The 26,828-nt window shown below is 39.1% G+C and overlaps 1 protein-coding gene across 1 annotated transcript in view; it reads left to right on the top strand.

The window, feature by feature from the left end:
* Positions 1-26,828, top strand: part of LOC143434701 (uncharacterized) — a 102,777-nt gene that overhangs the window by 43,545 nt on the left and 32,404 nt on the right. Inside the window, 1 exon segment of the mRNA XM_076914158.1 lies at positions 14,557-14,566. Within this exon segment, the coding sequence (XP_076770273.1) occupies positions 14,557-14,566 (10 nt within the window).

Genomic DNA, 26,828 nt, shown 5'->3' with positions numbered 1-26,828 from the left:
CTGAAAGAGATTGCAACCACATATGAAGTCCCAGTATCTACTAACTGGGACTCCCAGAGCTCCCAGGGAGTAAATCACCATTCAAAGCATATAAATGTAGAGAGCCATGGCTCCAGATACATATGTAGCAGAGGATGAACTTATCAAACATTAATGGGAGGGGAGACGCTTGGTCCTTTGGCAGCTTGATTCCCCAACATAGGGGAATGCTAGCATGGTGAGGTGGGAGGGGTGAGTGGGTGGAGGAGCCCTCAAATATAGGTAAAGTGTAAGGGGAGGAGGAAAGATGGAATGGGGATTTTGTGGAGGGGTCCCCATGAAGGGGGATATCATTTCAAATGAAAATTAATAAAATGATTAATAAAATATGTAGTAGATTTTAATTTAGGGCCGAAGAACCTTTTCTTTTTAGATTCTTGGCCTCATAACCAGTATCTCATATGAATGTTAACTCACATAGCCATAGTACTGTCAATTATACAGTGGTAGGTACCTCCAAATCATTAGGGGAATTATATAAACCAGTGAAGTTTTCTTCTAGGAAGGTCAGCATTTGACATCAAAAATTGATTAGCTGGGTGAGATTGATAATTTACTTTATCTACCTATAGCAGTTCAGTACCTGACTATACTATGAATGTAATTGACTGGGGATGAGAAATTCTGTTAAGTAACCAACTCTGTATCTTTTTGTTGTTTTATATTTTTACTGTCTCAGTAGGCATATATGTTCAGGTTTGGAAGGAAAATAAATATGTTTGAAATTACCTATGGTATGAAACTGGACTATAGGTCCCCTTTGCACAACTCAAAAGGTTATAACCTGTTTCTTATACTAAGTTGTATATGTAGTAGCATTTGGCATGTAGTTATTGCATGGCCTGTTTTAATTCAGGGAAATGTCACTTCAAATGTTTTTCATATGCACATATCTTAGGAAGAGTTTATAATGGGTATGTCCCCACATATTAAGACAGTATATAAATTCAACTTGAAAATTTGTACTGTAGTAAGTTATTCCTCTCCATCATGGTTCACCTCCTATATTCTATGCCCCATCACATGATATAATCTTGTTCCTATTTCTCCTTTTTAAAAATCTATGGTTTTGTTCTATGAAAATTCAACAGGTGTATTCCTGTCCCTAACTAGCTACTTGATCCCCATACACATTCTAACTGTAAAAAGCATACCCAAATCTTAATAGCTAACTAAACACATGCAAGAAAACTTACATTGTTAGTTTAATTGCAGTTCCTCATTCATATTCATTGTTGTCAGCTCCATCAATTTTTTAAAATTTTTTATAAAACATAAAAGAGTGTTTCATATACACCTTACAAACATTAAATACAAATGATATAGATAGTTTTAAGCAACAAAAATCCTCTGATATAAGAGGTGTTTTACTCAGAGACTCACAAGTAATAAAAGCTCATGGTCAGATAGTCTCAGAGAACAGTTTTAGTAGACCATCAATTTAGATCTAATGACAATATTCTTTAATTTTTTCCTTCATTATAGAAATACAGGATTCTTTTTAAAATGTACTTTTTGTTTGTTTGTTTTAAGAATCCATTATCAGTTTGGCCCAATTACCTTAGAAAAGTTATGTGTATCCCATGCTAAATACATGCTAACATTTACATTCTTTTCCAAAAATTATTTCCAAATACTCAAAATATTTTATAAAAAAGAAATCAAAATCACTTCCAAAACATGATGTAGCAGGATTAAATTTCTATCATTCTGGAGATGCAGAGGTAGTTCTGCATGAGATAATAAATATGATGAGGTAACTAAAAAACTACAACATATAAACCACACAATAATCTCACAAATTTTAGAAAAGACTGACAAAATATGAGATCATTGGATTGGAGTTCAAGTCAGAGTATGGAGAGAAAATATGATTTCTAATATGTGTGGAGAAATAGTTTTTTGCATGAAGAAAAGCACAAAGTCATTCCATTAAAATCAGGAAAAATAAAAGAATGTCTATAGTTTGCATAGATATTCAATATATTTCTTCAAATCATATATAGTACATAAGACATTATAATGAATTTATAAGATACACATAGAAAATGTGTCAAATTATCCTTATTTTTATAATGATTTTATACAAAAATGTGATAGAATAGATCTTGTAATTTATAATTATGTTTGAGTTTGTCTATGGTTCCTTTGAAAAACATTGTTATCACCAATGTCATTGTAATATATGCAAAAATATGTATATTTACCTATGGATGCTTTATAAGTGATGGAAAATTTTTATGTATATAATGTATACTATATATAAACATATATATATATATCAACATATCTAAACATAAGCATATATACTGTGTATAATTTTAAGTATATATAAAATAATAATTTCATGTGGCTTTGCTAAAACTATCTTTTTATTATATATCAAATGTCTTACTTTTTTAGTATTGATCATTTGCCCCCTACAAGTTTACAAGTCTTTCCCACTTATTACTTCATATTACCTTTATTTTTTCCATTCCTATCCATTTAATTATACTAAATTAATGTGGTTAGAAAAGTGAGAATTACTTTCCCACTAGATATGATCAGCCATATGAGTTTTCAAATGCAGATTGTTCATTAGTAAAGCAATATATAATCAGAAACAAGAAAAACTCACTCACAGAGATGTTTTAATGTACTTGTAAATACACATAGATAAAAGTACACAAAAACACACACAGGCACATTCACTCATTCAAACACATATAAGTATACACATATATGTGTAATCTAAAGAAGACAAACTTGAGAATGAGGGTGGTAAATATGGACTGTTATTTGTGACATGCTTCAGAGAAAGAGGAGACTATGAATCTGATGTATTTGTTTCATTTTAAAAATATGTATTTTCATTAATTAATTTATTCATGTTACCTCAAAAATTAACACCCTACCCTCCAAAATGTCCATCTGTTATAGAGGTCATCTGCTGTTGGGAGCCAACTTCTCGCAGAAAAGCTAGAAGCAGAAAAGCAGCTTTCATCTTTGTAGCCATCTCAAGCCTTGTACCCTGACAAGAGACTTGTTTTTCAACAGCCTACAACAGCTGAGCACACTCTGATAAACATCTTGTTTATCCCACATATCTTGTTTTCCTGTTTAGTGCCCCAAGCTGCAAGGCTCACATGGCAAAGTGCCTTCATCTGTGTTTCCCTGCTTATCCAAGACTGCAAGTCAAGTGGTGAAGTGTATACATACCCAGGATTTTCCCTTTTAGTAAATGAGAAACGAAACTTTTTTTCATACACTCTGGCTTGTCTCCATTCTTCATGTCTCTTCCCTTCTATCCCCACTCTCTCTCTTGCTATACACTGACCCACAGACTGGAGCAGCATGTCAGGTGGGACAGAGTGGCCCCTAAGCTGGGTAGTGTGGGCCTCAACAAAGTGGCATCTCAAAGTTGGAGCTCCAGTAAGCAGGATACAGTGAAGGACACTGCAGGAATTGGAAGCAGCCATTCTCACTCCTTCACTGGAGAACCTGTCCATTGATGGAGCTGGCTTGGCAGTGGTGTTCAACATTAGACAGCAAGAATGAGAGACCCAGTGTGGGATGTTACTGGAAGAAGAGTCTGCCGAGAATTCAGAAGTGAAACAAAGGTGATTGCAGCCAGACCAGTAGGTCATAGTAACAAAAATTGGGCAAGAAATAAGTGAGCAGAAACAGATGAAAGAATACTTTAAAGATGTGAGGAGTAAATTACAGGCTACTCCTTGTCAAGAGAGCCAAACAGATAACAATATAAATAGAAGGTTTCTCTAGGCAGAGAGCTCAACAGGAAGATAGGGTTAATCAGTTGTATTAGATTGATTTAACTTTCAAAATGGGTGTAATTCTGAGTTGTGTAGTTATAGTTTTCATCTGGATAAAAGGTCAATATCAAGGCTTTTCTGGTTACTGGCTCAATGAAAGGCAGATTTGGAAAAAAAGTTTTTCTATGTTTTCCAAAGAAGTCATCAAGGTAGTAGTTATATCTTCCAGAATTATAGGGATCAGACATAACAGAGGTAGGCCTCCAGAAGACTAGATTCCAGAGAATCAAACAAAATAATTGTCTTGATACTGAAATTTGTTTTGAGATTTGTATATTACAGAATACACAGCCTTGGTGAATGAATCTTCTTATCACCTGCATGTTCACTGATGCCCAGGACTTCCATCTGGATGGAGTTAAGACAGATATCAGAGGCTTATCAATTTACCCTTCCCCTCATTCCTCTTCTAATATCTCAAAGCTTATATTCAGCTTGAAGAAGTTAATGAAGAGTCAGCGCCCCAATTCCTTGGACTTGGGGACTGAGGTGCTTAATATTAGGCTCTATCTTTGTAGGGAAAAGTAACAATTTTAATGGAACAGATGGGAAGAGCTAAAATAGATTACACAGCCATAATCTATTGGTAGAAATCTGAATAACTGTTACTAAGATGATGCAAATTCAAGGGTTTCATTGGTATAATTTCTTCTGTTGAAAATTTGTGGGTACAAGGCTTGGACCTTTTACTTCTCCAACAGGGGACTTGTGTGCTACCCTTTAAAAAGAATCTTACTTTTATACCAACCATTCTGGCATTAAATCTCTTATCTCTCAGGTTCATGCTGTTCAACAGAATGATGGCTTTTGTACAACAACAGATAGATGCTATGCAAATAAAACTCATACAGGCTGGAAGTAGAGGACTCTAAAATCTCTGTCATAAAGACTGTGGAGGGTTAACCCCTAACTTATTCACTAAGCCAGATCGTCAATGACAGGTAAGGGAACACTTAAAGACACTTGCCCCTAACTGGGAGGCCTCACCATCCTAAGACAGGAGCTCAACCTATGGCTGTTGAGTATCCAATGATGGGAAAGGGAGGCTGGGGTCATTTGTTCCAACCTAAGGCGGACACTGTTTCCATAAGTTTGCCCATACTTCCCTTTTGAAAAAAAATTATAAAGGGGGACCTGTTGAGAGCTGACTTGTAGCAGAAAATCTAGAAGCAGAAAAGGGGCTATCATCTTTGCAGCCATCTCAAGCCATATACCCTGAAAAGAGGCTTGTTTTTCAAAAACCTACAATAGCTGAGCACATTCTGATAAACATCTTGTTTATCCCACATAGCTTGTTTTGCTGTTTAGTGCCTTGCAGCTGGGGGCTTCCCTTTTAAAGTAAACGAGAAATGAGACTTGGTCACACACTCTGCCTTGTCTCCATTCTTTGAATCTCTTCCCTTCCATCCCCACTCTCTCTCTTGCTAGACCCTGACCCACTGACCGGAACAACAACTCAGAGGGGAAACAGTGGCCCCCAAGCCAGGCAGTGTGGGCTTCAACAATCCATCATCCCTAAATACCTTCTCCTGTGAGAAATAGAGACAATTTCCTGGCTGAAAACCCACAATGACATGTCAATTCACATCTGGAATGCACACAACACTCCCACTGAGGCAAGTGGAAGCAGCCAGAAAGGGCAACAGAATACACATGTAGGCCACTAAGTCAGGGACTGCTTCCACTCTAGTTGTTGAAGAACCCTCAGGATAACCAATCAGCACATCTGCTACATATGTGCCAGCAGGGTTTTAGGTCAAGTCCATTTATCATCTTTGGTTGGTAGTTGATTCAGTCTCTGGGAGCTACAAGGGTGAAGTTTAGTTGACTCTGTTGGTGTTTGTGTTGAGTTTCTATACCCCTCAGTTTCCCTCAATTATTTTTCCACATCTTCCACAAGGTTTTCTGAGCCCTATCTAATGTTTGGCAGTGTGCATCTCCATCTCTTTCAACTGTCTGCTGTACTGAACCTCTGAAAGTCCAGCTATGCTTGACTCATGGCTGAAAGCATAATGTAGTATAATTAACAGTGTCAGGAATTGTTTCTTATCCATGAGATGGGTCACAAGTTGGGTAGGAAGTCAGTTGGATATTGCTTCAGTAGTGCTCCATCTGGTCCCTGGATTTCCTGTATGCAGGACAAATTTTGGGTTAAAGGTTTTCTGAATAGATTAGTAGCCTTATGCTTCTACTAGGAGTCCCAACTGTCTACAGAATGTGGACATTGCTGAATCTATATCACCACAGCTGTGAGTGGTAGCTAGAGTCATCCTCATAGACTCAAAACAGACTCCTTCATCCTAGGATGCTTGCACGTTCTAATGATGTTACACCCTCTGCAAGCTGCAGATCTACTGTCATTATCCTGGCCCATGATTCCCAGTTCTCAGCACATCTAATTACCATACCCCACATTTTTCTCCATCCCCTCTTCAACCCAGTTCATTTTCTGCATCCATGTACAATGACTATTTTATTTGCCCTTCTATTTGAGATTCAGGTATCCTACCTTGACCCTACTTATTATTTTGATTCTTTGGGTATGTGAATTCTAGTTTAGATATCTTGTATTTTATTGCAAACATTCACTAATAAGTGACTATATACCTTGTGTATTCCTTTGGGCCTGCATTAACTCATTCAGAACTATACTTTCTACTTCTATCCATTTGCCTTCAAAATTTATTATATCTTTGTTTTTAATAGCTAATTATTATTCCATGTGCTAATGAACCACATTTTCTATATCTATTCTTTGGTTTAGGGACATCAGAGTCATTTTAAGTTTCTGGTTATTTTGAATAAATCTGTTATAAACATAGGTAGTAGACCACATATCCTTGTGGGATGGTAGAACATTATTGCATATATACCCAGGAGTAGTATATCTGGGATGTCAGGCAGAATAATTTTCAATTCTCTCAGAAACTACTAGTTGAATTTCCAGAATGGTTGTACAATACCAAGATCCACCTGTGTCTTGCAGAAGGATTATGAGAGAATGGGTGTCTTGGAGTGGCAAAAACAAGCAACTGGAAATCAAATTTGGTGTCCAAGCTGATAACCTGAATTTTGCTTAATAAAACTTTTCCAGTCTGCTTCTCTCTGTGTTCTGGTTTCTCTCTGAGGATCTCTCTTTCTGCATTCTGCTTGATTGCCATTCTAAGAATCTTGCTGTCCATGTTCTGTTTCCTTGTGTGTGTGTCTTTGTCTTTTCTCCAAGTTCTCTCTTTATATCCTAAAAATTTCTCTGGTAGCTTATCTCCTCTACATCACAGGTCCAGTTTTCTAATTTACATATCAATATAGTCATTCTCTTCAGGTTTTCCTTTTATCTTATGTGTCAGCTTCAAGTCACCCAGCACTTTGATTCTTAGAAGACATCAAATATATATATATATAATTTTCTTACCATTGCAAATGCATTTAGAGATGTGTGCCTTTGTTAAGTCCAGAAGATAAGATAGTAGGGTGAGAACATGCCCTGAAATTACCATTTCCACTAAGTCTGATCCTAGTCTTGCTCTGTCCTAGGTTGATCCTGAACTCATGAATCTATCTGCCTTTGTAGTCATAAACAAAAACATAGTTTGGTAGGCTACTGTCACCACCACCTTGTAAAGATTTTTATCTCCTTCCTCAGAAACTTTCTATCAAGTTGGCTCACAAGGATCCTGCTTTTGTTCTTTTAGATTTCTGAAGGCCCTCTTATTATTAATAGGTCATCTGTCCTCTTTTCATACTTGAGAAAGTATATAATTTCTTTTCTTCAGTCTTCAAATACCTTTTATTTGAAGCCCATACATTGCCCTCATTTACTGTATTTGAAATCACTGTACAGTTACTTTTGTGAAAATACTGCCTGCATTTTCTATTACAAAACAAAAATCAATCAAACAAACAAACAAAGTTAAAACTTGTTTCCAAAATGTAGAGAAATATCTAATTTAAATAGAAAAAAAAATGTGCACCATAATGACTTCTGCAATGCAGTCATTTCTGCATTTCCCATGTTTTTAAAATATCTATCTTGTTTGATAACACACAATATAAAGAACAATTATAAAAAACAGATATTTATATATAATTCTATAGTCTTACTGAGAATACCCTGTTGGCATTGGATAGTCAATCATAGGCACAACAGCTACAGTAAAAGAATATCCATATACCTGTTAGTTCATGCCGTCATGCCTTTTTGCAACATTACTTCCATGTTGCTGATTGCTATATTTTTTCAATTCCCTTTTTCCCATCAATTTATTAATTCACTCAATTTGCATCTTGATTTTAGTTCCCTTCTCTTCCCAGTTCCACCTTCACACAGACCCTCCTCCCATCCCTCCCTCCACTTCGTCTCTGAGAAGATGAGACCCCTCTGGCCACAAACCCACCCTGACACCTCAAGTCACTGTAGGAATAAGTTCATACATTCCCTTTGAGGCCAGATAAGCCAACCAAGTATTGGGGATAGGATTCAAAGGCAGGCAAGAGAGTCAAGTTAAGCTCAAGCTTCAGTTGTTGAGGAACCTGCAAGAAAAACAAGGTATATATTTGGGGTTGGAGGGCTACCATTGTATGTTCTTTTGTGAGAGGTTTAGTCTCTGGGAATCCCCCAGGAGTCCAGGTTATTTGACTATGTTGTTATTCTTGTGGAGTTCTTATCCGGAGTCCAGGTTATTTGATTATGTTGTTATTCTTGTGGAGTTCTTATCCCTTCTGAGTTTCATAATTCTTCCTCCAATTCTTCTACAAGACTTTGTGAGCTCCTTCTGTTTGGCTGTGGTTCTCTGCATCTGTTTTAGTCAGCTGCTGTGTAGAGCCTGTCAGAGGACAGTTATGCTAGGCTCCTGTATGCAAACATAATGAAGTATCATTTATAGTGTCATGTATTGGCCTCTTACTTATGGGATGGATCTCAAATTGGGCCAGTTATTGTTGGCCAGACAATTCACTTTTTGTTCTCTCCCCTCCAGTGTATTGTGATACCTAGCATAGGTGTGATGGTTTATTTCATTATTAGTTCCAGAGAATACAGAATATTGAGAAAATAATTTCAACTGTATTTGAAGAATAAAAACGATCAGACACCCTCGACTTGGCATTAGATTGTCAACTAAAATTGTAAGGTAGTTTTCTCATGGAAGGGATGCTTACATTATACAAAGGGACTTTGTTATTAATTGGCTGATTTTAATAGCAAAAAGCTTGGAGAAAACACAGCAGCCCCAAATGCAAGCAGCATAGCTTGGAACACATCAGACACTAAGGCCAGAGAAATTAGTACAGATTTTTACCTCTCTTTCCTCATGTTTCTCTTTTAAATCTACATGTCTTTTGCATATACATCATGCCTTGCATGTTAGTGGTTTTACAGATTTCATGAGTGTGTGAACATGGAGGTATCTCTTTCTTGTGCCTCATTTTGGCTCCCTTTCTTCTCCTTGTTTCATTAGTATTTTTTCTCTTGTATATTATTTTATATTACCTTCCCCTGTTTGGTTCCTAATGAGAGGCAGAAAGGAGTGGGTCCAGATAAGAGGTCAGGTGGGGAAGCCCTGAGAGAAGTGGAGAGAGAAAAAACACAATCAGGACATATTTTATGACAAAGAATATCTATTTTCAGTAAGAGTACAAGAGCTGAAAAAAGAGAAATATAGCATGCACACTCCTATGTCTCACTGCAGGAATGTTAATACTTCAGACCTTTCCCAATCATAACAGGAATTGGATGACATTCTTCTTTTTAAAAATAAATTGTCAGGTGACAACTACTAATTGCTCACAAATTATTTGAAGAGAGGAAAAATATGTAATCAAATTGATTCTGAACCTATACTTCCTGTGAAAGTCTCCAGTTCTTAATGTGAGAGAAAAATAAGAAACAGCAGAGTATCCATTCTAAGACATTTGACATATCAACAGACCTTTGGTTATACCAAAGCACTATAGTAACTGCCAAAATATTTTCAAATGACTTTTGTTTAAATTATTTGTTTATGCAATAAGTAAACACAATCCATTTTAACGTTAATCAATTGACAAATACTACAATTTTTCATATTTGAGCCTTAAGAGATTTATGAAAAAAATCCAATTGCATAGTTCTCAAGTGAAAATTGTAAAGGTAAAAATCAAATGAAGTACTTACAGAAATTCTTGGGCATAGAGAGTAGAATTAATCACTGTAGTTAATAAGATTAAAAGTTTGAATTTGGAAATGAATAAACTAGAATAACTCACAGGATCTTTGCAATTCCATTTGCTTTTGGACAGAGAGCTCAAATGAATGCTCCTCCCTCTCAAGGCACTTACACAACCCCTCTCTACAGTAATTACACTACACTAGAGTGAGTGTTCAGTGACTGCCTAGGATCACAGCAACAGGAAAAGTTACTGGTGCCCAAGAATGTGAGAAGTAGTACCTAGAGAATTACTTATATGTTCCTCCATATTAATGGGTGACGAAATTCTCTGCTTTCCAGTATTTTTCCCATTCTAGATGATAAATATTATAGTGCGTTTTAGGAAAGTATAGATAAACAATAGATTGAAAGAAGAAATTAATGTTCATGTAAATTTCTAAAAATAATATTTTGAAAATACTCCTGTTTGTTATGTAACAATCTTTATTTCCCTAAAAGAAATAAGGAATCAACAAGAATTAATAATGTTAATGCTAGTCCTATCTAAATAGAATAAATAACACTATCATCCTGTGAAGTTATGCTTGATTTTTACACTATAATTTCATTTAATTTTAGAGTCCTCAAAATTTAATATCCCTTAATACAATTACCGATATGAATTGACAGAGAATTGACTGCAGAATGCTGCTCATCATCGATGGCTAAAATTTACAAGTGATATAATATAAACAAACATTAAAATATTTTTTAAGATAAATGAAATTAGTTTATGTCTTCAAATTAAAACCAAAACTTAAGAAACACTAAACCCTGAAATATCATATCTAAAATATCAAATCCTATTCCTATTTTTCAAATGTTTCTCCTGTGGTAAATATAATTTTTTTTAAAGTTGTCTCCTGTTGACATTTGCATGTAGCATCTAAAGAGATCTGTGCAGACAGGTTATCAAGTACAACATACTAACCAGATACTAACCTGTGAAACAAATCGTGTTTTAAGATATGAATTAGTTCAGTGTTTCACACATTTTTCTGAGAAATTTTAAAATCTGTAACTAATGGATCTTGATAATGGTTTAGATACCTACCTTTCCTTCTATCTGTCTGTCTTCTTTCTTTCTTTCTTTCTTTCTTTCTTTCTTTCTTTCTTTCTCTCTCTTTTTTTCTTTCTTTCTTTCCTTACTTTCTTTTCTGTTTCCTTGTTTCTTTTTTCTTATTAAATTTATTTATTTATTCACTCTACCACCTAATATTTGCTCTTTCAGTTCTTCAAATACCCCTCATGTTAGTCATTCTCCCATTCCTCTCAGAAGGGAAACCCCCATGAGTGTCAACACTTCTACCCTCCCACAACCTGACCCACCTCAGCCTTTTCAACCTCATAGTCCTTCTGATACTCCACTCATCCTCAACCCCACCACCACACTTTACACTACCTATCATTAACAACCCCAGGACACAGACACAGACACACACACAGACACAGACACACACACACACACACACACACACACACACACACACACCACTTCCACTCCACACAGAAAGTTTTTGAGGGATTAGGCACATCCTTTTCCACTGAGACCAGGCAGAGCTATTCATTTAGGGGTGCAGGATCCACAGTCAGGCAGATAGGCAACAGACTTAGAGACAACACTTGCTCCACTTTTGGGGGGGACTCACATGACTATAAAGCTGCTCATCTTCTACATATGTGCAAGGGGCTTAGGTCCAGCCTATGCTTGTTCTTTGTTTGGTGTTTAAGTCACTGGGAGCCCCTAAATGTCCAGCTAGGCTAAACATGATAGGTCTTTCTGTGGAGTCAATGTCCTTTTCTGGTCCCTTAATCTCTCTCCCAACTCTTTTGTAAGACTTTCTGAGCTCTGTCAAATGTTTGGATGTGAATTTCTGAATTTCTTTCCATTGGCTGTTGTGTGCAGCATCTCAGAAGATAGTTATCCAAGGTTCCTGTCTACAAGCTTAAAGGTGTATAGTAAATTGTGTCAGGGATTAGTTATTGTCGTTAGATGGGTTTCAACTTGGTGCCCCAATTGGTTGGCCATTCTCTCAGACTCTGCTCCATCTTTGTACCTGCATATTTTGTAGGCAGGACATATTTTGGGTTGAAGGCTTTGTGGGTGGGTTGCCATTCTTATCATTTCACTGGGAGTACTTCTTGACCACTTCAGGATCTTAGCAATCTCAGCTAGAGTCACCCCTTATATCCTCTGGGTAAGCCAAAACTGTGTATCTGTAACATTCTAGAAATTGCCTCTATTCCCCGGCTATCCATATCATTTCATTTCTCCCCCCCTCTCTCTCTCTCTCCTAATGTCTCTTTATATGGTTCCCCATTCCCTCCCCTTCCCATCCCATTTTTTCATCTACCTCTGATATCTATTTTGCTTCCTATTCTGAAAAAAAGACTTAAATATCCTCACTTTTGTTCTCTTTGTTAATGGTCCTCTTTGTGTCTGTTAATTATAACATGGTTATCCTATACTTTATCGCTAATATCCACTTCTATGTGAGTACAAACATTTTGGGTTTGAGTTACCTCACTTAGGATGGTATTTCATAGTTCTATTTATTTGCCTGTAATTCATGATGGCCTGTTTTTTTTTTTTTTTTGACATAGTTGAGCAAGTGATCTTGTGGGATGGTTGAAGAATTTTTTCTAATATATCCAGGATTGTACAGCTGAATCTCAAGGTAGAATTATTCTCAATCTTCTGAGAAACATCCAAATCAATATCCAGAGTAGCTGTACAAGTTTTAATCTCAATAATAGTACTGGTCCCCTTGCTCTACAACTGAGAAAACATCTAGTGTCCTTTGAGTTTTTAATATTATCCATTCTAATGGGTGTAAGGTGGAATCTCAGAGTTGTTTTGATTTGCATTTCCCCTATGACATAGGATGATCAACATTTTTAATTGTTTCTTGATCATTTGAGATTCCTCAGTTGAGAATTCTCTGCTTAGCTCTTTAACCTATTTTTAATATATGCTGTACAAAACATATATGCATTATATATCAAAATCTTAGATAAACAGAAATTATTTGAATATGCACTAAGAGAGAAAATATAACTTGTTGAAAAATTTAACCCAACATACATTTAAAAATTATTTTCTTCCTTTTACACTCTATAACAATATAAGAAAAATTGACATTTTACTTCTTATTTGCTAAAAAAGACTATAGTATTATTTAAGGCAGAAGGCAAATGAAGTAGGTGACACATACAATTAAGTGTCGCACAATTTTTTCTTTATGTTTATTAGATACTTTATTTACATTTTAAAGGTCATCACGTTTCCTTGTCCTGTGTACAGATTTGCCCAATTCCATTCCAGCCTGTGTCAAGTTGATACACAAAGAAGCAGTACACAAGTCAATGGAATATAATCCAATACCCACAATTAAACCCACACAGCTATGGACACAATCATTGACAAAGTTGCCAAAACCATACAACAAGAAAAGAAGAGAGAAGAGAAGAGAAGAGAAGAGAAGAGAAGAGAAGAGAAGAGAAGAGAAGAGAAGAGACGAAAGCATCTGCAACAAATGGCACTCTTCTAACTGGTGGACTGCATATAGAAAAATACAAATTGATACATATTTATTAACCTTGCATAAAGCTCAAGCACAAGTGTACTATGAAGCTCAACAAAAAACTAGATACATGGAATCGAATAAAAAAGAAAATGAGAAATAGCCAGGAATTCATTGACACAGGGGAAATTTTTCTGAACAGCACACCAATGGCTCAGGCTCTAATATTAAAACATGATAATTGGGATTTCATGAAACTGGAAAGTTCCTGAAAGGAAAAGGACACTGTTAATAGGACAAAAGGGCAGGAAAAGATATTCGTTAATGCTTCATCCAACAGAGGGCTAATATTTAAAATATATAAAGAAGTCAAAAAGATAAACTCTAAAAACCCAAAAATCCAATTGAAGAATATGGTAAAGAGCTAAACAGAAAATTCTCAAAAAAGAATTGCAAATGGCACAGACACACTTAAATAAATATTGAATATCCATATTTATAAGGGAAATTCACATCTAAAGGAACCTGACATTCCACCTTACATTAATCAGAACTGCTGAGGTCAAAACTCAAGTGACAGAACAAGCTGGAGAGGATGTGAAGAAAGAGGAACATTTCTCCATTGCTGATGGAAATACATAGTGACACAACCACTCTTGAAATCAATTTGATGGTTCTTTATTGATAATGAAAAATTTTGCAAATAGTTGTACCTAAAGACCCAAGTATACCACTCCTGGGCATATACCCAAAAGAAGCTCCAGCATACCATAAAGACACATCCTCTACTATGTTCATAATAACCTTATTCATAATGACCAGAAACTGAATGCAACCCAGATATTCCTCAACAGAAGAATGAATACATAAAATGTAGTTCACTTTAACAATGGAATACTAATCATGATTAAAGACCATGACATTATGACCTTTGCAGGCAAACGGTTGGAATTAGAAAATATCATGCTGAATGAGGTAATCCAGACCCAAAAGGACATGAATAGTATAGACTCACTGATAAGTGGATATTAGTCAAAATGTGCAGAATATGCATGATACAAGCGACAGATGGTATGTAGTTTAAGAAGAATGAAGGCCCGCATGAGGAGGAGTCATTTCCACATAGAAGCATAAATAATATAGTCATGGGAGGCAGAGGTTAACTGGCAACACAGTGCAGGGTTGTGGGTTGGTGGGCAGTGAGAGGCAACTGGACACCTGGTCGAGAACAGGCCTCAAACCTTGTACCCTAATGGGATGAAAGGTATTTGGCATTTTTCCCCTGGGATCCTCGTTCTCTCAGTTAGCTTTAGCCCTCCACAACCCCTCCCATAGTGAGGTCTATGATTGTCAGTCACATAGGAATAGTTTCTCAATCTCTCTCTCATGTAGATGAGGAAACTCCAAGTTCTCTGACCAAGCCAATAGAGGTTATCTGTTGCCAGACTGTAATCCACCCCAAAACTGCATATAAGGGCACTATTCAGGAGAAGTAAAGGTATACAAGAATCATCACATTGTCCAAGAGTTTCTGCCTCAAGAGCTGTAACAACTGGAAAGAGATCTGCTCTCTCAAGGTGACTTCAAGACCCTCCCCTCCCAGCCAGTTAGCTGGCACCTTACCAGCCCATCAAGAGCTGTAACACTGGGAAAGGGATCAGCACCTTTAGGATCCTTCCCTCCCTGATAGATAGCTGGCACCTCAACTCTATAGCTGACTGGCTCAGCTCAGAGGGTCCAGCACCTGAGAGTAACTGGGTATTGACAGCAGAGATGCAGGCAGAGACAGCATCAGAGGCAGTGGAACCAATTTTCCTTCCCTGCTCACACTTTGTCCCTTTTGCCCAGACCCCACCCTCTGAACCAGGATGGGCTGGAGATTATCATGGAATGCCCTCTGGAAGGGACTCAAAGCTGGCACCAACATCAGCTATAACACTGACAAAGCTACAGAAACTGATACCTTGAAAGGTGAGACCCCCAATTCTGGAGACAAACAACATGCCTTTTCCTGCTGTGTTTTCAGTCAGAGCCATTGTGTGGATTTTGATAAGACAACTGAACAACTGAAGCCTTCTGTCCAGAGATACTCTCTGGTGCTGGCTGAAGATTTCTCTGGCCTCTGTTTAAATCCCAACAGCCTGCAAAAATCGCTGGCAAAGTCTCTATCTAGAACCTCTTTAAAACAATAAGAAAAACCTGGTAATGCAGCAGCCACTTAAAAGCCACAGGGAGGCTCACAGTTCTTACATCTGTGAGAAGGCTTGGCATGTTGGACCTTTGTGGAATCCATCAAAGCCAGTAGTCCAAGGGAAGGTTCCTATTAGACAAAGTGTTTCTCCTCATTTCTGTCACGGGCAACTCAACAGCACATAATAAGTTATGAGAGGTCAGGGAAATATGTGCCCTACTAAACTCCCACAGTATGAAAATCATCAGAAAACAAGACTCCTTGTTTTGGGAGAAAGTCCTTCAGATAGTGACATGCATGGCTGATGATAATATCTACAGCCCAGACTCATAGAACAGAGTAGCTTCCCTCATCAAAAACTAAAATACCCAAGAAAGATAAAAAGCCCCTCGTGAGTTTTTGGCAATCTTAGCTGCAATTCGGCAATGTATAGGGACATCTAAAATAGGACAGACTGAGAACATGGCTCCTGACTGCCCTTAGTCAAATAAACCCAAAGATCAAAGTTCCAAAAATCACCCTATGTCAGACCTCAGCCCCCTAACCTAACTAATAAAAGAAATAAAATCCATCTACCCATTCCTACCCACTTATGTTTTGGAGAAAATGCCAAACAAGCCATCTGCTCCTCTTGCTCCTCCCTCCCTCATACAAAGGCAAGGCTCCATTAAGATATCAAAGGAGCTCTGCCCTGCCTCTCCCCTCTCCTCCAACCCCCATCCAACCAAAGAGAGGTTAATCCCCCCTTCTCCAAGCCACAAAAGTGAGAGACCTTCAGAACTCATAGGTAAAACCCTGCCAAAGTCCATAGTTCCTTATACTCAACCATGTACCACTCAACAACTCTTCAATTTTAGAGATTCTCTTGCAAAAACTAACCCCACCTCCCATTCTATTCTGGAGTCTTATACAGAACTTGAAACCCAAACTGCTCAAACATTCCCAGTTAATATCAACCCCACTCAAGCTAAACCACTTAACTAGTACCCACTCCAAGCCTCAGACCTAAGAGAACTCTGGCCAGCAGTGAAGGAAGATGGTACTTATGCACCATGGACAAAATCTCTCCTACAGAGCCATATTGCCAACTTAAACACCCCTAAGATTGAAGAGATACTTGTCATTCTGCTCTTCCTGTCCCAACAGTAGGCTTCTCACTCTAGAAACATTGGGCCAGGAAGAGCAGAATGGCAAATATCGCTCCAATCTTGAGGGGTGTTTAAATTGTCAATATGGCTCTGTAGGAGAGATTTCATCCATGGTTCGTGGATGCCATCTTCTTTCACTGCTTGCCTGAGTTCTTTTAGGTCAGAGGCTTGGAGTGGTTACCAGTTCAGTGGTTTAGCTCAAGTGGGGTGGATATTAACTGGAAATGCTTGAGCATTTTGGGTTTCAAGTTCTGTATCAGACTCCTGAGTATCATGGGAGGCGGGGTTAGTTTTTGCATGAGTGTCCCTGAAATTGCAGAGTTGTTGAGTGGTTGATGGTTGAGTATGAGGGACTATGGGATTTGGCAGGGTTTTAACTATGGATTTCGAAGGTCTGCTTTGAGCAGGGGTAGGGAGTTTATCTCTCTTTGGTTGGGCAGGAGTTGGTGGAATAAGGGGAGAGGCAGGAAAGAGCTTCTTTGGCATTTTAATGGAGCCTTGCCTTTGGCCAGGGGAGGGAGGGGCAGGAGGAGACATTGGCATTTCCTCCAAGGCATAAGGGGGAAGGGTGGGTATATGGATTTTATCTCTCTTATTAGTTGGGTAAGGGCCTCGAGGTCTGAAACAAGGTGACTTTTGGGACATTGATCTTTGGGTTCATTTGACTGAGGGGACCCAGGAGCTGTGTTGTTCTCAGTCTGTCCAATTTTAGATGGTCCTATACATTGCAGAATTGCAGCTAAGATTGGCAAAGACTCACAAGGGGGTTTTTTAATCTCTGTTTTTGATAAGGGAAGCTACTCTGCTCCATGAGTCTGGACTGTAAATATTGTCCTCCGCCATGCATGGTGCTACCTGAAGGACTTCCTCCCTAAACAAGGAGGCTTGTTTTTTTGCCTATTTTTATTCTATGGAATTTTAGTAGGGCATATATTTGCCTTGCCTGGGGTGACTTTTTCTGTGATGTGGAGTTCTCCATAACAGGAAAGAGGAGAAACACTTTGTCCACTGGTAACATTCCCTTGGCCTATTTGGCTTTGGGGGATTCCACAATGATCCAAGAGAGCCAAGCCTTTCAGCAGATTTAAGGACTGACATCTACCCTGTGGCTTTTAAATGGCTACTGCATTACCATGTTTTTTTCTTTTTGTTTTAAAGAGAGTCTAGATAGAGAGTCTTTGCCAATTCCCATCATGGGCTGTAGGGATTTAAGCAGAGGCCAGAGGAACCATCAACCAACACCAGAAAGTGCTCTGGCCAGAGGGTATCAGTTGTTCCTTCAGCTTACTTAAATCCACGTGATGGCTCTGACTGAAAACACAGGAAGAAAAAAACAGGTTGCTTGTTTTCAGAGTTTGGGGACTCACCTTCCTGAGGTATCCTTTCCTGTGGCTGAGTGGCTGTCTGAGGCCCGATGTTTAAGGTGCCAGCTGTGGGAAAATTATGGCTGGGGAACCCAGGGTTCCTCTCACCATGCTGTGGGCAGTCAGCTGGGAATACTCTGGGTTCCTCCAGCTGGAAGATAGGCCCGGCTGCTCATTAACTAAAGGCTTCTCCATGGTTCCTCACAGTTCCTCACAGCTAGGCCCCAACACACAAGGAAGTCCTTGGGTTTCCAAAACTGGTTTATTGGCATGGCGGATGGTGGATGGATCTGGATGCATACCCCAAAAAACCCAGGCTGGGCCTGAGTTAAATAAGGAGGAGAAGAGGGGGGAGGGGCTAGGGAGGATTGTTTAGTCAGCTCCACCCTCTGTCCTTCAGGTACCTCATTAGTCTCTAGGGCCTGGGGGCTGTTTATCACTACCCCTTATGTATGTGACTAAAGGATGGAGATTAGGCCTCATATCAGAAGCCTGGGTTCTGGGGACATGGCCGAACCCACAACCCAAGAACCAGGATACCTTTTTATGGCCCAACAAGAGACCTTCTTCAAACCATTGTTTGAGAAGGTATAACTTCTGAATCTAGACTAGCTTGCCAGGGTCTCCAGAAAGAGCATCATGATAAGTGGATTGTGGCAACCCAAGAAATGGGAACCCCATCACACCAGGTTGTATTCGTGGCTCAGGCATTTGTGGCAGTAGTAAAAAGAGAAGGAATTTGCTTCAAATGTGGAGAGGCCGGACACTGGAGGAAGGAATGCCCACAAAACTGTCCTCCCATAACAGATTCTAATCCCCCTAAGGCAATCTGTCCCCACTGCAGCAAAGGTTTTCACTGGAGGAAGCACTGTACCCCTCTATATGATAAGGATGGTAAGCCACTAGAGCATTTTAATTTCAAACAAGGCAACTCTCAGCCCTGACAGTAAGAGGGCCAACTATTGCCGTAGAATCCATATGGGTGTCCAGCATCTCAGAAGGCTCCAACCCAAAGTTAACCATTAAAGTAGATGATAAACCATTCAAGTGTCTTATTGATACTGGGGCAGGTAGGACAATTTTAAGACAGCAAGAGGTCCCACAAAACTGGCAACTGATCCCTGGGCCCCAGGTCCTAGGCATAGGGGGTACCTCGCACATATTCATCACCAAATAGACCAATAGGTGGGAAGACCCAGATGGAGCTTTGGGTGTCATATGCCCTCTGGTGGCTCAAGTAGCCACCAATCATTTAGGGAGAGATATCTTACAAGCCTTAGATGTGGTTCTTACCACCCAACCAGAAAGAGACCACATTATGATAGAGAATATTACTTATGAAGAAAATAGTAACCAAGGAGACCCAACAATCCCCCCCTCCAAATCACCATCAACTCTAGGGGCCAATATTAGATTTAATACTCCCTGCCTTGATTTCCTCTACAAGAAGCCATTTGGATTCCACAGTGGCCTCTATCAAGGGAGAAGCTTGAGGGCTCAAGCTTAGAGCCCTCAGAGAACTGGAAGAGGAATAGTTGATTCTACAACACATCCACCCCTCCCACAGTCCCTGGAGTACCCCTGTGTTTGCTATAAAAAGATCTCAGGGGGATGGAGACTATTGCAAAATTTGAGGGCAATTAACAAAACTGTGCAAATCCTCCAATTCACAGAGCTTTCCCACCACTACCCCCAATATTAAGAACTATATACCATTTACCTAGCTCTAAAAATATTCAAAGGCCCCCTTTACCTCCTTTCAGACAGTGTATATGCTGTCAATTTGCTCCCCTTGTTGTCAAGATCATTAGTCAAAGTAGATGACAATCCATTTTCCCCTCTACTCATACAGGTCTCCACCTTCCTATAGAACTGAGCCTCCCTCATCTATATCCAGCACATCTGATCTCACAGTCCCCTGCCAGGTCCTATATCTGAGGGAAATGCACTTGTTGACCAAACTGCCTCAACAGAGATATTCTTAGCCTCCACTGGGCAAGTAGACCAATTCCATTCACGCACACACACAAAAATGAAGGGGCTTCATCCTCCCTTCCATCACATCCCCCTTGCTCAGTTCCAGAGGATAATAAAAACATGTGCCTCTTGTGCATTCCTCATCACCACCACAGCTTTACAAATTATGTGTACCAATCCCTGTGGTATCAAATCCTATGCCTTATGGCAAATTGATGTCACCCACATTCCCCAATTTAGTAGACAAAAATATGTTTTTGTCACCATAGATATTTACTTATATTTTATGTTAGTTACTGCCCAGACAGGTGAAAACTCAAAAAGGTTAATTTACTGTATGCTCTCTACATTTGCCAGCATGGGCATTCCTCAACAGATAAAAACTGATAATGGCTCTGCCTTCACTAGCTCTTAATTTAAAACCTTCTGCACATGCTGGAAAATTGCACGTCATAAGGGAATTTTCCACAGCCCTCAGAGCCAAACTATAATAGAAAGAACACATCTGACCCTGAAGACCTAACTCCTAAAACAACCAACCACTACTTATCCACCTAATGTTCAATTAATGATGGCCTGACTATCGTAAACATATTTAACATCTACAAAAGTCAAAATACCCTCCTATTTCCCTGTATTGGCACACACCAAAATTAGCTTCCCGTATCCTAGTATGATGGTGAGATCCTTTGGATGGAATAAGGAAGGGACCAGACCCCTTCCAAACAACCAGGAGGGGTTTTGCTTGTGCTTTTCCACAGAACCAGCCTAAGCGTAACTGGGTCTCTGTCAGAAAAGTCCAATACCACCCCACCAACCTAGAAGATGTCCCACCTCTCACTGACAGTTCAAGAACCAAGGGTGGGGAAGAGAGAGTGAAAGAGACACCACACACAGGGGAAAAGCAGGATCTCCTTGAAGGACATCCATGAACTGGTGACAGCTTCCCAGACCATGATCCCTTCACAAGCCCCCCTCTCCTCTTTTCTCTTGGCTGTCTTGGTCATCCTTCATGCTAGCTCTGCTACCACCCAGCCTATCCCTAGCCTTCCCAACACCTACCATTGGAGATTCTATGCTAGGGAAATCTACAATGGACACAACAAAGTTATAAGAACCCAAGGTCCGCCCACTTGAAGGATGTTGAACCAGGATTGAGATTTTCCTACACCTGGAATCCATCTCCACTATCCCTATCCTTTTTTTCTGCTTTCCTTACTGAAACAGAGGTGAATGTCTCCTGGAGGTCTCCACATATGGTGGTTGCAGATATTTTTAGCTGCAGGATGGAATCCACCAGTCCTGGTGGCACCATGATCACCAACATTAAAACTCATTTTCAGCTTTCCATCAGCAATTTATGGAATGAATGATGGTGAACCAGAGTCATGGGTAAACTTTATCCCAATGGCTGTGCCAGATATCCTGTAGCTGAACTACACGTCTCCTGTGAACTTGTTCCTGCCACCAAATCAGCCTTTACCCATGCTAATATTATCCAACAGGAAAACCAGTCGTAGGAGTAACTACAAGCTACCATCTCCTGGCTACAGTACATCCAATATGCAGTGGATTATAATATATATATATTATATTATATATATATTATAATATACATCCTTCCCATAACGACCCACCCCAATTCTTCCAATGCTCTTTCTGTGCCTCTCTCTCGACCATAATTAACAACTGTTCCTATCAACTTTTCCCTTTACAGACCTCAATGGACTCCAGCCCATGAGGAAATCACAGGAAATTCCTCTCTTTGACCTACCTTCACCTCTTTGCTTTGTAGAGCTCTCCTCAAAACCCCAACTCCCATGTGCCCGTGACATCACCAATTACCAAAGCAGTATCTGTTAACCCTCCTGCTCTCCTCTGGTGCAAAGGTACTACAGGTGCCTGTATCAACCTTCATTTTCAGGACTCCTTTTGATTGTTGTCCCCCAGGTTTATCTTTATGAACCTGAAGAACTTGCCTTGTGGATGGAAGGAAGATGAAAGAAGAGAGAGATCTTCATTACTTGGCTCATTGGACTAGGCCTTGCTGTTTCATTTGGTGCTATTGGAACTGCTGGAACAGCCTTTTCCCAAACACAACATCTGGCTAGCATCTTCCAGGACAAGCTTGGCCAGGAAATGGCCTCTACTATAGACAGCTTTGAATCTCTTCAACAACAGGTAACCTCTTTAGCAGGAGTTGCTCTCCAAAACTGGAGGTTCCTGGACTTGTTGAATACTGAACATATCATACTAGATTACATATTCTTGCTGGAAGGCCATAAAATTGTGATTCCACATTGTTGTATGAACATACAATGCAAAATGATGTACAGTTGACTACAAATGAAGAAGACAACAAGAATGGGTCATAAATATCTGGATATTAAGCATAGTCATGCCTTTAGAAGGAAGTGAAAGAATAAAATTTCCACACAATATGAGCTACTGTCATACCACCCTTGTTATTTCTTTGATGCAAGATAAAAATAAGAGACATGCTTTAAAAGAAGAACCAAACTGGCCCCCTTTGATTGAATATTACCTGAAGCAAAATATTTACTGTTACTATAAAACCCATAATTATAGCAAGTTAATATAGGCAATGTAGCAGGTTCATGGATCTATGTTTATGTTCAGAAGTTTTATATTCAACTGCACTGGATGTGACTGTTTGCCACTCAAATGTCATACTGAGAGGATACTAGGGCTTTGTACTTCCTGAATCCCAAGCAGGTTAATGTTCTCACAAAAATCCTGGAGGAATCTTTGAACACAACATCAATTTGTACTGATAAACTGTCATATGTAAGTTAAAAAATGAATTCTCACTATTTTTATGAATTTTTACTGATCTTGGACTTTTACGTCTTCAGAGAGAAATAACTTTCTGTTCTTTGTAAACCAGTAACCCTGTTGTAATTTGATATAACCTTGAATCAGACTGAGACAGTTCTCCCTATGGGCTGCTAAGGATGGCTTAATATGATCTCATGACTAAATGGTCATGACTAAAAGGTCAGGACTAAAATGAAGTAGGAGACAGAAAGGCTGATTTGTTTTACATTTCCACATCATGGTTTTTTTTTTTTTTCTTTTTTGAAGGAAGTCAGAAGAAAAATTCAAACAAAGCATAAACCTGAAGGCAGGACCTCATGAAGAGTCAATGGAAATGTATTGCTTATTGGCTAGTTCTTCTTGGATTTCTCAGTATGCTTTCTTAAAGAATCCAGGAATATCAGCCCAGAAATGGCAACAGGCACATTGGGCTGGTGTAGCCACCTGTAGCTATGGGTTTGGAACTGGGTTCACCTGAAAGGAAGGCTGGGAACAAAAGGGGAATTGAGGGCAAGGGAAGCATGGGGCCAAGACAATGTATTCTGATCAAAGCCTGAAGTTTAATATTTTGCTTTCACATATAAAGGGGAAGCCCCCCCCCCTAGTCTCTTTTAGTTCATCCCAGAAACTGGGTAAGGGGATAGCAGCCAGAAGGTGTCAAGGCAAGCTCAGCAATCGGTCCATTCTCCTTAGCTCCTGTAGCAGACTGCAAGGCACCAAGGCTGCCAATGCAATGCCTCCTAGGTCATACTGTTGTTTGGTCTATTGTGGTAAACAGATTGCAGGCCTGCTCAAGGCTGTGGGGAAAGGGCACAGTTCTCCCCTTAATTTTATAAGATGGCAGTGCCAATATCTGGACAGGGCACAAAATTTCATCCCGTCTACGGTCTCTAGTGGCCAGGCGACCTTGCTTGGCTTAGGTTTGGCATTTATATTACTCCAATATTACCTGTCTTTGAGGAAAACATACATAGCATATTGATATATGCCTATGTCTTAGGTTTATAGGAGCTCAAAACACTCTTACCTATCATTGACTTACCGGATATCATTGGCACACTCTTTAGACCAAGACCACATTCAGACCAAAGGACCTGTGGGCATGCACTAGATACAATTCTTCACAGTGATGTGTAACTGCCAGAATGAATAGCTGAGCTTGCTGAAAGCGATCTTGTGTGATGGCAATCAATCTGCTTAAACTACAAGGTTCAAAGTTTAAAAGCAACATGATTATCCAAGCAATATTGAAAATAAGGTTAAGAGTGGAAATGTTCCAGTATCTAATCCAACTGCTAATTAGCAGGGATCAGACACAAGTCTAGCCACCAGGTGTATAGTGGGTGGCTTTAAGTAATGGTTAAAAACACCCTTCAGTAAGAGTGGAGATTATATGCCAAGTTAAATCAGCTGGCTGATAAGGATTTTGAGCCAGCTTTATCATTAGATTCATAATTATTAAGCTCAAGATCTGTGTCCATTTGAAGGACCAGACTTTCAGGCAGCCATCAGGGTCCATTCTCTTTTTCTGAAAAAATGTAGACTGACACACATCCCCAAATTAAAACAGGATCAGGCTCACACCAAGTATTAGGCAAGGGGTCTCTCCATATAACCCTGGTAAATGAGCTGGAAGTGACTGGATGCCAGTGGCGATCTGCTGCAGACTGAACTTGAGCATCAGTTTGCAGAAAATTTAAAACAAGACAAAAGCAAGGTGTGCGTTTGGTGACCTTGGGGGGAGGATATAATTCCCCCTTTCTAGTTTAAAATAAAAGCCAATTTTTAATAGCATTTGGAAAACCAGGAAAGAAACGCAATTTGCTGCCTTTCTCATGCTCAGAGAGTTATGAAGATATTAATTTAAGGTTTCATAATCTCTCTTTCACAATTTCTTGTCCCTGAGGATAATAAGGAGATAACAGTAATATTAAATTGTCCACAAAAATCTCAAATGTTTGACTGTAGTCAAATAATTGCAATAGCCAGTTCCATTACCTATCTTAGTCTGATATGGAATACCAAGCACAAAAATATATAGGCAATACTAACTACATTTTAGTTGATTTTCTTGTTAAAGTAGTTGCAACTAGAAAGCCTAAAAGGTGTCAAGTCACATGTACATATTTTAATTTTTTAAAATCAAAATTGAGTAACATCTATTTGCCAAAATTGATTACATATAAGTCTTCAAGGCTTGACACCATTATGAAAAAATTAAAGATACTGAGAACAAGTATTTACAATTTAACTTGCACACTTTCTAAAAATGCCAAATTGTTGTCTGAAGCTATTACTATTTTGACACTGTAAAGCATAAGATTGTATGGCCAATTATTTTTGAAAGGCCTATAATCTCTCTAGTGTACGAATCTGCTCTGGCATTTTCCTGGGGTTCAGGCAAACCAATGAGCTTTTAAATGTCTTATAAAGTTAAGAAACTGGCTGGGTCCTATTACATCAACTAGAAAATATGAATAAAACCTACAGCCAGAAATGGTTGGCAGTTTTCCTCAATTGTGGATTCTTTTTCTGAGATGATTTCTAAATTATGCCATGTTGGATAAAATCTAGGCATTACAGGTTTTTTTTTTTAAGTATCTAGTCAAATAGATTGAGTAGTTGCTGGATTCACAACTTTCTCACCATCCAACCAGCCACTTTTTAAATACCTAGAAATCAACACATTTGTCAATCTATTAGATTTCTTCCTAATATTTATTCATTAGTCTGGTTTTTGGTCTAGAGAACCATAGTATTCACAATAAACAGATTATATAAATTTGAATAACCTTTGTTACTTTAAGTGCATGTGTATTTTTCTGGCATATATTCCTGTTTCACACTTTAGTGCCTGGTTCTGAAAGAGTTTAGGAGCTGGTATGAGATAACTTAGAACAAGACTTGTAGGCAGATGGTTTTGAGATGCCATATGGATCGTGCTAATTTTACCAGTGTCCTCTAGACAAGCTTCCAATGCTCTTAAGTGTTGATTCATCTTTTCAGCCTAATTTGAGTGAATTCAGAACACAGGACGTTCTCTATGAACTACGAAAAACAGTGTTTTTTAAGAGCTTCATAGTTTGAAGAAGATTAAGTGGTCATTTTCTGGCAGATCATAAGTGTGTCTGCTCTTCTGAAGATCAAAAAGTCTGAGGGCCTCTCAGGATTTCAGCTGTGCTAGGAATATCATGTATCAGACCCTCCCAAAGAACTGCAATAGCTGAGAACTTGAGAACCTCAGTGTACATGGACCCTACACTCACGTTTCATGAAACCCACCCCAGTTCTAGTCTGTGCCTTCCATCAGGGCAGATCTGGAGCTTGAATACTCCTCTAAACATCCCATAGACTAAAGCCCTTCAGAATATTCCCTGCATGTAAGGCAACAGGCAAAAGTACCCTTCAATTAACAGCAGAACCTGAGAACCTGAGGAGCAATTTAAACTAAATACCCATCTTCTCAAATCAAACTACAAACCTTTTCTGGCCTCTACCTTCAGCCAGGGAAGATCAACAGCTTGACTGCTCCTCTGTCAGACCCCACAGTCTGAAGGTATACTAGGGTTTCACAGGAAAACAGATCAGTAGCTTGTCTGCCTTTCTGAAAACCCCACAGTCAGAATGCTTCCCAGGAGAGTTGCTAGATCCAGGGCAACAGATCAACAGTGTGCATGACCCTTTGAAGGCCAAAATGTTTGAAGGCCACCAAAGAATTATACTACAGCCAGGGCCACAGGAGTCCCA

The sequence above is a fragment of the Arvicanthis niloticus genome, chromosome 16, assembly GCF_011762505.2.
Source record: "Arvicanthis niloticus isolate mArvNil1 chromosome 16, mArvNil1.pat.X, whole genome shotgun sequence".
NCBI classification, from domain to species: Eukaryota; Metazoa; Chordata; class Mammalia; order Rodentia; family Muridae; genus Arvicanthis; species Arvicanthis niloticus.
The sequence above is the reverse complement of the archived record's forward strand: the minus strand, read 5'-3'. Positions and strand labels throughout refer to the sequence as shown.